At 48.6% G+C, this 12,258-nt stretch overlaps 1 protein-coding gene across 1 annotated transcript in view; it reads right to left on the bottom strand.

Moving 5' to 3' along the window:
- Positions 1–175: 175 nt before the first annotated feature.
- Positions 176–12,258, bottom strand: part of LOC102014954 — a 74,723-nt gene continuing 62,640 nt past the window's right edge. The window contains exons 8-10 of the mRNA XM_013508942.1: positions 1,899–1,996; positions 451–701; positions 176–360 (exon numbers count right to left, since the gene is read on the bottom strand). Coding sequence (XP_013364396.1) covers positions 176–360; positions 451–701; positions 1,899–1,996 — 534 coding nt within the window. The remainder of the gene's footprint in view (positions 361–450; positions 702–1,898; positions 1,997–12,258) is intronic.

Below are 12,258 nucleotides of genomic sequence, written 5' to 3'. Positions count from 1 at the left end.
GTTGCTCACTTCTCCCTGGCTCTCTTTGTTCTTCTCTGTGGTTGCTTTACCCTGTGTTTCCTTGTTTGCTTCTCACCCTTCCAGTTTCTTCTCTCTGTTTCTCTTTGCACCTGTGTCTCCCCTTGGCCCTTGGAGTGTCCTTTATTCCTGCATGACCTTCTGCCCTTTGTGGGTTTTACACCTCATCTCCATCCCAAATCTCTGCCTCCATGTCCAAATCTCTTACGCGGCAAGAGTCCTTGTAGCCCTCACCACCAGCACAGAACATATTGTCGGAATAGGACGAGTTAAGCACGGATCTGCAATACTGCTCAGAAACCACAGGAATAAATGCACACTGCAGTTCCAAAGGGTAGGTGCCTGAAAGAAAGGACACAGGGTCAGAAACACTCCTGGGCAGAGACAGCCACAGGATTCAGTGAGTCTAAGGACAGAAACACCCAAACTCACCATCCAAAAGCTGACCCCAGCCAGAGATCCAGCACCTGCTTCCAGGTGTTGGACATTGGGATGCAATGGGGATGGTCCGGACGGTGTCTGATTCCACAGCTGGTCTGTCCAACTTGATGAGCATAAGGTCACTACCATTCCTAGGTGTGACGTACTGTGGGTGCTGCACGGAGAAACTGGCCTCGATAATCTGGCTGCCTGGTTTAAACCAACCGAAAACTCTGTGCAGGCCCAGCACAATGGTGTAGGATCTGAGGGTGATGGGATGGTCAGTACCATAATAACTACACCCTCTGTAGAAGCCCAAACTCCAATGTAGGTCCAGTTCCAATCATAGCCTCACACCCAACTCATGCTCAACCTCAGTCCCATCCCCACTGCCATTCGCACCCACACCATGCCTAGACCCATCCTTGGGGCCAGCCTCATCCCCACTTGGACAGCGTTCAAATCCCATCCCAATCTCCATCTGCAAATAGACCCAGAACCTGACTATTACAGTTGAGGCAAGAGAAGCATTGTCTAAGGTGTTAACTGAGGGAGCCACTAATGTAGAAAACACAAGATGAATAGTGGCTCAGTGTAATATTTTTAATTTCAAAATTAATGCCACATGTCCACGATGCACAACATATCAGAAATTGAAGGGAAGACAGCATTTGAGGTGCACCTTGCCCTCGCCCTGGCCCCACACCCGCAGGATCCTGTTTATTTCAAATGTGGATATTTTGTTCATCATGGATATTTGCATTGTATTAATTTGTTTAAAACAAGACATTAAGATATTTCTCCCAATGGGTGAGCTTTAGCATCATCTCTCCCTATACCCTGCCCTGCAACCAAGTGCATACCTTGGTCCCCATCTACCTGGCTCTGTCCTCACTTGTCTCCCTTGCCTTTCCCCAGGACCCTTACACCCGGTGACAAGAGGTCCCTTGTCCACACCACCTGGCTCCTAGAGGCTGAACTGAGATCCAAGCCTGCCTCTCTCAAGTCATCTCCTCCTCTGCACTTTCAAACCTGGGTCAACCCCAGGGTCTTGTGTGGTTTCCTTTCCCACACGGGGGATCCTTCAGACCCAACAAAGAGATGTGAATGTTCCTCCAGCCTGGGGAAGTGGATCTCCCAGCCAGGCCTCCCCTTTGACTGTAGCTGCAGCCTTGCTCCAGGCCTAGTGTTTTAAAATCTCAACCCTGGCCAAGTCCAGCCTGTGGGGCTGGGGCTCACTCCCTGGCCCAGCCCCTCTGCAGTGCTGGAACCCCATCCTGGGCCAAGACTCACCCTCTCTGCTCAAACTCAGCCTAGGCCCTGCCCCTCAGTGCAGTGCAATATCAGACCCTAAACCCTGCCTACAATGTCCGCCCAAGAGAAGACACACCTCACACCTCCCAGTTCAGGGCACTCCCCCGCCCCCCATCCCTGCAGTAACCCCTACTGCACTTGCTCACGGTTTCCAGCAGTGCGCAGCTGACAGCACCCACTGCGGATGCACCAGAACTCCAGAACAGAATGGCTCATAATCGTCAAACAGTGCGGCTATCCAGGGCTGGGAGTGTGGAATGCAAGTAAAGCCATCAGAGATGCGTTTGCTGACCAGACGGCGTGCATTTGGGAAATGACTGCTATTTCCTTTGGGAGGAATCTCTGCTTCTGTGGGCAGGAGGAACACAGAGTGGATGGGTGGATGGGATCCAGTAATGTATCCGGTAGTGTATCAGGTAGGGCTCCAGAGGGTCAGTATTAGGAAGGCCCAGGTTACATCAGGAGTGCCACAGAGGGGCAATGTCTGAGGTTCTGCCTCTGAGGCTCAAGCAGGACAGTTCCAAGGACAGATACCTCCTCTGGGCCTAAAGCTTCACATTCTGCTCCACCACCCCAGTGGCATTGACCTAGTGTCACCACACATGGCCCTTCCCCAGCAGGAGCCTCTCTGTCGAGCAGAAGACAGAGGCAACTGCACCTGGGATTGTGTCTGCTGGACATGCAGGGTTGACAGCAGGGCACAGAGAACAGTCCCTCTGGGAACACTTCTTACCCTGCCTGGACCCCAGCCCTCTGCAGGGTCTCCTTCCCCAGAGGCTCAGGTGTGGTGACCTCCACAGGGGAGTGGGCAGCTGCCACACTTTTCTGCCAGCTGGGGAAGGAGGCCCATGCACAGTGCTGTCCCTGTGTGAATTAGAGCTAGCATCTGCACACTCGCCTATTGGCCAGAGTCTGGGGAGAACGAGCGTTTACACTGTATTATGTAATCCGCCTTCAGACTATGGTGGGAGGTGGAGATATTGAGGCACAGAGACATTAGGACTTTGCCCAGTGAGAAGTAGCACAGCTGGGCTCTGAATCCAGTTGCTGCCTCTCCACAAGCTGTGTTTCTACCCTGGTGCCATGCAGACCCCCAGATGGCCAATGGGCATGGCAGGATTATGCATTTTGGGTGAACACAGGTTAGCACGCACCCCAAACTCAGATACCTGCAGCTGTGTGGATGATGCATCCCAGGAAACACAGCCAGAGGGCTTCTGTTGTGGTCTCCATGACAGCACCTGCTGGGGAGGAGACCTGGTGACTCTGGGGCCTCCTCTACCATTTCAGGAGCAGCTAGAAAGGAGCCTGTCCAGCCTGGACTCTGAGTCCCTGCCTGAGGAACAGTAACACAGGGCAGAGTTTGTCACCCTCTGCCTTGCTGATATTTATCCATCCTCTGCTGGGGATGGAACCAGGACACTCCAAGGCCTGCAGTGCCTCAGAGCCATCCCTCTGCCTGCTGATGACTGGTGGGCTTTTCTGCTGAGCCCTGCCCTGTTTACAGCATGGTGTTTTACACCCCGTGCCTGCACCCCCCAACACCAGTAGGGACAACCAAAATGCCCCTTCATCTTCCAGGTCCTGGGAGAAAACAGTGTGAGCTCTACCTGTGAGGACAGAGAAGGCAGGGAGACTGAGGAATGAGGGGCAGTTAGGGACAGAGACGCCAAGACTGAGGCTGAACCCTGGAGCAGGGAAGATGGGACCCAGGCACAGATGTGTCAGGGTCACGAAGCTGAAGGAGACTGAGATGGAAATCAAGGTGCTCTCAGCGAAGTTTCAGGCGCAGCCCTGTGCCAGGCATCGCACTAGCAGGAGACACGTGGTGACTCAGTTTCACAGCCATCTCAGGTGCCAGGTCCTGATATTATCCCCATTCCATGGAGGGTGCAGACACAGACAGGCTGAGTAACAAATGGAGAGGGAACTAGAATCTGTGCTCTTAAAAACTCACAGGGACTGGGCACGGTGGCACCACCTGTAATCCCAGTGCTCTGGAGGCAGGAGGATCGCAAAGCCTTTGCTGTACACTGAGTCAAAGCGATGCTCTAAGGCAGAGAGGGAGTCACACACCCAGCGGGACAGAGACAGAAAGAGGCAGGAACTCAAAGGGCGGGAAGCACAGAGCAAGCCTTGTGCTGGGAGAATGCAGGGTTGCTCACCTGGCTTCAGCTTCTGTGTCTCAGTGTTCGGCTGTCCCGTGTGGGGCTGTGATCTGTGGGCTGCTGACTCTCAGAGCCTTGGTAGGTCTTATAAGGATTGGGATGGGGGCTGGCCTGCCCTGGGGCTGCTGGAACATTAGAGCTTGAGGGCTGAAATATTAGAGTTCTGGGCACAGCGCCCTGCCTGTGCTGCTTCTAGTCAGATCAGGGGGCAGGGAACAGGGCTCTGGGCTGTAAGGAAGTAGGGGAGTGTCGGGTGGGACCCTGCTGAAAGTGACTCTCAACCTCTCTTTCAGTTCTGATGCCTCCAATCCATTGCTCTTTGCTACCCTGAGCCTCTTGTTTCAGGGATGTTTGCTTTGGATTCTTTGCCTTTGAAGCTCTTTCCTGTATATTAAATCTACATTAAACGAAGCAAATGGACATGACATCAAGACAATCTGTATCTCTGTGTGTGTGGTCCTGGGGATTGGCTCCAGAATCTTCTCACAGAGCTCCATGCCAAAGCATATTTTTAAAATGTTATGTAGAGTCAGAGTTCCTTTATTTGGTCAAGTTACCCGTGCTGTGCTCAAACTTGAGATGCTCCTGCCTCAGGTTCCAAGAAAGCTGGGGTTACAGGCGTACCACACCACAGGCAGTGTATTTTTCTGTCCTAGGCATCTACCAGGCCTGGTGTGGCACACCCTACCCCCATTTCAGCCACACCAAAACCTAAATTTTTGAACATGCCAGGCAGGCTTGTACCTGCCTTAGTCTGTGAGCTAGCTATTCCCTTTGCCTGACGTCTCTCTGGGTCATTTTCTTTCTCCTCTAAAACCATGTGCAAGTGTGCAGGGCTCCCAGTGGCAGCCACATCTCACACACCCGCCCAGCCCCTCCTCAGTTCCATTCAGCTCAACTCAGCCCCAGCTCAGTGCAGCATTTGAAGCAGACCGTGCTGTGAAGGATGTGACCCGGGTCCCGCAGGCTGAGGGCTCAAGGCCTCAACAGTGACCCAGCCTGGCAGGCCGATCAAAAGCCCCTATTGTCACCTGCCCTCTGACCCTCCAGCCATAAATCTGTTTCTCTATCCAAGGCCCAGGCATCTGTTAGCCTGGCTCACAGAATGTGGGGAGACCCTGCACTTTCTGTTGTATTATTTAATAAAGGGCAGGTGAAAAGGTACAGCTCAGAGCCCAGGGACGAGGTCCAGGACAAGCCAGGAGGGTCACTGCACAGGCTGGGGCTGCTGTCCCCATGGAGCTGGGCTGGACCTTTGCCTCTCTGGGGACCCCAAGTGTTTTCAGAGGCCCCACAGGTGGGCCCGACTGGATCCTGACTCAATCTTCAGCCCTGTCCTCCCAGAGGAGGGGGAAGGGCCAGGGTCCTTGCCACGGCCCATCTTGCTGTGCTCCCTGAGAGTCTCCTCATTGTTCAGATATGCTCCTGTTGTCACTGCTCAGTGTGGGGACTTGCTTTAGAGATAAGGGGACAGCATGAAATTACAGGCACCAACCTTACCCGCAAGCTGTGAGGCGATAAGGAAGTTTTCTTTTATTTTTCCCTTTAATATCTTCTCTTTGTGTTGGATATCCCATGGTGTATTATATGTGTAGTTGAGGACCTTTATTATCATACTCTGCATACATTAGGCTGCTATAGTTACATTTGCCTGCATTTTTACCCTGGAGGTCAGCACCATTTTGTTCTCTGAACACTTCCCTTTGCAGGGCTCTTCCCCCCACCCCATGGTACCTGCTGGTGTGGGTCCTTGCTTTTGTGGTGATGGAAATAGAACAAAAACCACAGCATGAATGTTCATGCAAGGGCTTTAGTTATGAGTAAGAGAAGATGGTCAGGGCATTAGCTTGAGGCACTGACAAACATCAAATGGATCCTTTGATAAGGTGAGTAGGAGCAGTCAGGGCAGAGGCTTCCCCTGGAGAAAGGCCAGTGGCTGCCGGTCTGAAGAGCTGGGTCATCCTGGTACACGGGGGTGCTACGTGCTGGGGTCCTCCTGACCCTGATCTCCATCGTGGCTTCTTCAGTTGGGTTGAAGAACTGTGACCTGAGGGACAGGTTGATATGCATAGGATGACTTTCTTCTCTTCGGGTGGTCCCAGTCGGAGGAGGCTGTTAACCAAGGCGATCTTAACTTTAGGGGCCTGGAGATTTTCTCAGCATAGTTGACATCCTGGAAAATGTCTTATCCTGTTGTCCCAAGCCTTCAAGGGGTATGAGCTAAGCTGGGTAGATTGAGGGTAAGAAACCTTGTTGTGCCAGCTTTTTGAGAGCTGTGCTCTGACTGAGGCATGTGCCTCTATGCACAGGTGAGAAGGGTATGACTCAGAGTCTCACAAAGCAAAGATCGAGCTTTGCTTCCTTTTTGGTCCCCGTTGAACTGCTGGAGGCCCAAGTGAGGAGTCATCCATTTTAGAAAAAGCCACTTTGAAGTCCTCGACTGTCCCTGAAAAAAACCATGGATCATGCTTTTCATGAGTCACAGATTAAGGGCTGAGGGGTACATTTGTCCCAGGTCCCTGGGTTGTCCATGTCTCTCTCTTTCTCCTTCCCAAGTATCTCCACAAATCCCCTGGGTATCTGCTTCTCTCTCTCTCTCTGTCTCTCTCTCTCTCTCTCTCTCTCTCTGTCTCTCACTCGCTCTGTCTCCCCCCCGCTCTGTTTTGCTCTCTCTCTCTGAGTAATGTCTTCTGGCACATCTTGCATTTCACCAATATTCTCTTCAGCTTTGTCCATGTGTCTCCTTGTTTTTTGAGAGTTTAAAACCAGAGTTTTATGAGGATACCTTGAACTTGAAACATAGTGTTTTCTCTTTTATTTAGATTTTCTGTTCATTCCTGAAAGCATGTTGTGAGTTCTAGGTCAAATTTGTTCACACTCCTCTAATTCTCTCCCTTTGTTTTCTTCTCTCACTCTGGTTTTGAAAATCACAATGCACACAAACCATGCAACTGTTGTATGTGTGATGAACCCTTAATGTCCCTTTTCTGTCTTTAACAGTTACGTACCTTAGCTGTGCCCTATTCTGAATACAACAGTTCCTCTCTTGACCATTTTAAAACAGTAAATCTGCCAATTATTCTGCTCACATGCAGCTCTGACGATTTTCCTGCTCCCACATCCACTCATTTTTTGCTTTCTGGCAGTGTGAACACCTGTATGGGGATTGTGAATGAGTTTCTCCAGAAGATATATGCTTCTTATTTTGTCCAGAAAGTGTGGTTGCCCTGGCCCTGTGGCACCCCAGGCCATCTCCACATGGGCACCACAAGCTGTCCCAGGTTACCTTCCCTGCAACCCCAGGCTCCTCTTCCTGGTGGCAGCAGCAGCTCCCTGGACAGATGCATGGTCCTACCTGATCTCTCTCCTGTTTTGAGCTTTTGACCTTGAAGCTCCTGTAACTTTCCCTTGTCATCAAGATGCAGGATCTAGATCCTACACTGTATGTTCTTCATTCAGGTCCCTGACTCCAGACTCAGGTTTTTTGGGTCAATCTTTAGACTTGGAACCCCAGACTCAGAGTCTCAGGCTTTAGTCTCCTGGTGCCCCAGTCTGGGCTCCAAATTGCATCCTCAACAAATCCAGCCCCAGACTGCATGTTTTAGGGCATCTGGGAAACCTAACGCTAAGCAATAGTCTGGGGCAGGCTCCTGGGGTCCACATGATGAGGTCAGAATATGCTCAGAGAGATAGCAAAGCTCTGGACACGCCTTCCTCTCATCCTAATTTGAAGCCCTTCAGGCTCCAGTTGAGGATTCCTATAACAATTACCTATGACAAAAGGGTTACAGGCTATCAGGAGATAATACTTGTGTTCTGGGTCAAAGGCGTGTTTGTCATTTCCTTCTATATGGAGTTTTGCCTGTGCAGATATTATGATCGTGCAGTACATGCCAGGTCTCAGACATCTGATGGGGCAAGAGACTGGGTTCAGTGTGACTCTACTCTAACTGTAAGTTAATTCACTGCCTGTCCACTCCCCCTCCACGACACTGAGTACACTGTTTCCCCACTGCATCGTGTAGGTGTTTTTGTTTTGTATGACATGCTCCTTAATGCACAGGTCTGTTTCCAGCTCTGTTCTGCTATACTGGTATATTTAGCATGTCTTGGATGATATCACCATTTTTTAAATAATAAGGTACTAGGAGAACAAGTGTGCCCACATTGCTTTCCTTTAAGTATCTTGGTTAATCATCCTTCGCACTCCTATATGAACTTTAGAAACAGCTTACCAGGTCCTTTAAAGTCCTTCTGGATTTCAGTTTGAGTGCTATTGAGCTTATAAATTCAAAGTACATCCATTTTTCTACATATGAGTGAAGTTTATCCTTCTGTATGGCAGAGTAGTACTGCACTTGTATAAATACCATATTATCTTCATCGATTGATGTATTGGTAGACATGAAGCCCCCTTCGAAGACTTAGCTAGTATAATTTGTACTGCTATAGATATGAGTATGTGTGAGTCACTGTAATATGATGTTCTTAACTCTTTCAGGAAGACACCTAGGGGTGCATGGATGCACCTTGAGACTGTAATGTTAGGTGAGATAAATCAGACACACAAGGTTATATATTGCATGATTTCTCTTCTATGTGAAGACCAAAATATAACTAAATTAGAGAGCAAAATAAAAGATGATAGGAAATGGGATGATAGGCAAGGGAACCAAGAGATATGGGGAGGGGTAAGGAGAGAACAGAAAAGGGATGAAAAATGAGTCAAGATGTGTGATGTCCATGGACCAACTCTGATGAGGAGTGAAGCATTACATCTTGCAGCATGTACCAGTGAAAAGAAATAGAATGAAATGTGTGGTGGAGATTTGTGATGATATATACTGTCCCATACACCTCCGAAAATGAAATTGGAGCTAATTAGCGTCTGTACAAGATCGCAATCTTACCTGCACACATGACACATTATATGTCTTACTTTGATCTTCTATGGTATATTTTTATTTTTCCTCTCATGGTATTACACATCTTTCCAAAGATATGTTTTTGGTTCCTGATGACTTGTGCATGCTTGGCAAGGGATCTACTATTGAGCTGCATCCCTCGACCCAGTTTTCAAGTGTTTGCTCTTTTAAGTCTCGAGAGTCTTATGGAAAGACACCTGATTTTTACTTCTAACAGTCCTGCTAAATTCTAGTGTTCATTCGATAAGTATAACTTGATGATTTTGGCTTTCTGCATTCACAACCATCTAAGACTAACAATAGTGATGTTTCTCTTTCTGAACACTTGTGTTATTTTTTTTGCCTTACTTTGCTGACTAGGATATTCCGCATAATTTTTTCTTTTTTGGTACTGGGAATCGAACTCAGGACCTTGCACTTGCCAGGCAGGTGCCTGTACCACTGAGCTATATCCCCAGCCTTCTGAGTCTTTCTTTATTCATTCTTTATCATTCTCACTTAGTATATTTGTGGGCTTCCCAACTATACTAATCCACTAGCAAACAAACTTTTGGCATTTGGGGATTCTCCTGTGCATGCCTGTTTCCTATGCCATTAAATTTTCTCTTCAACATTTTATTCCTTTTCCTTTTAAACTTTATTTTGTTGTTATTCTTCTTATATCTAGGGATGATTGACCCAGAAATGAGTACTGCATTATTTTTCTTTTCTAATACATGTGCTGATGGTCCTGTGTTTCTCTCCAAACAGTACAGTGGGTACATATGATTAAAACATCCTGTGTTTTCTTTAACCTTTGGTTCAAAGTATTTTCTCATTTGCACTGCATTTTTCTTTTAAATGTGGGTTCTTCAGAGGTGTTCCTTTAAAGTTAAAGCACACATTTATGATATTCTGGCTTTTATTTTGTCGTATTTTCTAGCTCATTTACACTGTGGTCAGACAACGACTCTCTCTACCACAATTTTGAATTTTGTTGCAACTTGTTTTGTAGTAAGTTTTAAAAGAGGTTTTTTTTTTTTTTTTCATTTGAGACAGGGTCTCTCTATGCAGATGAGGCTGGTCTTGCACTCACTTTGCATCCCAGGCTGGCTTCCAACTTGCAATGATTTTCTTGCCTCAGCCTCCCGAGTGGTGAGATTACAAGTTTGCCTCACATCGCCCGAGTAGTATTTCATTATTATAAATGCCATGCGTGGTTGCTAAGCTAAGGTATAATTTGTGTTGAAGAATAAAAGTACGGGTTTCAAGCATACAATTCAACATATTTTGACAAATACCTACACCAGCGTTCCTGTGAAGTTCTAGAAAATCCCAATCAGCCCAGAAATTTCCCTCATGCCCCTTCCCAGCTGTTTCTATAGCTACTCATCCCACCCCTATCAGTCTCAGAACTAGGCAACATTAGTTTGTTTTACCTGTACTAGAATTTCATACAAATGCAGCTGTACAGTGGGTAGTAGGCTGTGTGTAGTTTCTTCCACAAAGTGGGGCAGAAACAGGAAACTAACTTAGAAGTGATGGAGAGATCACGAGGCTGCTCTGCTCTGCATAGGACAGTGAGGAGAGATGGGGTTTGGGGACCTTGTGTGTGGTGAGATGATCCAACACTGGAAGCAGGGAGGTGACCCTGTGGCACCTGGGGAGAGCAGAGGGCAGGACAGGTGCTGAGGACCCTGATGGAGAGTGCCTGGAGGCTGTGATAGCAGAGAGGGTTGTGTGGCTGGAGGAGGGGTCAAGGGACAGACCTGGGCTGAGGGTCCTGTCCTGCAAGGCCTCAGCAGGGCGACTGGAGTACACTTTTCATCTGCTGAGCTGGAGCTGTGGCCATGCAGAGCCTGACTCAGGGTTCTCAGCCGCCCTCTAGTGCCTGTCTGGGGATCAGACTGAGGGGTCGTGGGGCCATGAGGGCCTGTGATGGGCTGCCCTGCTGGGTGAGGGTCCTGTAGCTGCTCCTCCCACTGACATGTGTGGGGCCCTGTGGTCTTGGCCCTACCCTCTGTGCAGGAACTGAGCTCTGCCCTGCCTTCCCCCGGATCGGATGTTAGGCCCTCTCCTCTTTAGGGATCCTTCTTGCTGCAGCCCTTAAAGGGAGAGCTGGGCTTGTAGGCAGAACCCACACCCACTGGACTTTCCCATGTTATCTCTTTCCAGGGTAACCCTGGGGTGCACTCATCTACAGTGATGTCATCGAAGGACTACCAACATGGGAGCACCCCTCCTCTGGCCTCTGCAATGCACCTGATATTTTTACTAAACTGAAGCCCTACGTGAATTGGATCAGGGACACTATGGCAGTGAAGCACTGAATTCTGTTGTCTGTCTGCTGCCACCATTAACATTGAGTAGATGCCAAATCTGGTGCCTCTCTTCTAGACTGATGGGAGTAGACATGAAAGGCCATCACAGCCCTGAGCAATGCTAGAGACCCCCGCCCTCTTGATCTAGGTCCTGAAGTTCAGGTCACAGTAGACAGAAGCACAATAGGAAGTCACAGGTATACACCAGTGCTTCTCAGCTTTGAGCAGTGGGGGTCCTCTTTAGGGAACTTTAGGCAATAAAGAGAGAAATCTTTATTGCTTAAGTCATGCAGATATCTTCTCCTCCAGATTCTATACATTTCTAGGAGGAGACACAGAGGAAATGGCTGCAGAATGTGTGGTACAGATATGCAGCTAGGATGGGTCCACGGGGTCCGTGGAGAAGGACATGTCGTAGGTGCTATCCAGGAGCAGTAAGCAGGAGCTGGATGCCCAATCCTTCATCACCCAATAGTTGTGACACATATAGCAAGTCCTTGTGAGAAGTATGAACCCAGAACACAATAGGCAACCTAACACTGCATTCTGGGGCATTCGAGTAGGTTACTGAGAGACTGACAAACTCCCAGAGATAGCCTGTGAGACATATGGTTTATTAGGGCAATGAAAGGACAGACAAAAGTCAATTGCAAGTTTCTATGGTTCATAAGTAGCAGGTGTGTGTCCAGTAGCATTTGTCTTTGTTACTTTTCTTTTGTGGCTGAGATAGAATATCTGATGCCCAGAAATAAGGAAGGAAAGATGTATTTTGGTCACAGTTTGTGGAGCTTTCAGTCCATACTCAGCTGGCTCTGGGGCAGAGTGGAACATGGCAGAAGGCAACAGTTCCTGGCCTCAGAACAGCAAAAGCAGCAAGAGCAAAAGGGAGGAGCAAGAGCCAGCCTCTTTCCCTCCCTTACATTGTAAGCAGGTGACCCGCGCCACAGTGGGTGTAGCACTGACTCCCATCATCCTGATAGGGCAGGAGAGACTCCATTTACTGTTTTTAGCTCCATGTTAAGAGAAGTCACTTATATGGTAGTTGACCCCCACTTTTCACCTCTTTACTTTGCTTAGGAATCAGCCAATTTAAAGGAGAACAGAGTCATGTAA

This window comes from Chinchilla lanigera, unplaced genomic scaffold (assembly GCF_000276665.1).
Source record: "Chinchilla lanigera isolate Chin_1 unplaced genomic scaffold, ChiLan1.0 scaffold00158, whole genome shotgun sequence".
NCBI lineage: Eukaryota > Metazoa > Chordata > Mammalia > Rodentia > Chinchillidae > Chinchilla > Chinchilla lanigera.
This window is presented reverse-complemented; position numbering and strand designations above follow the sequence as displayed.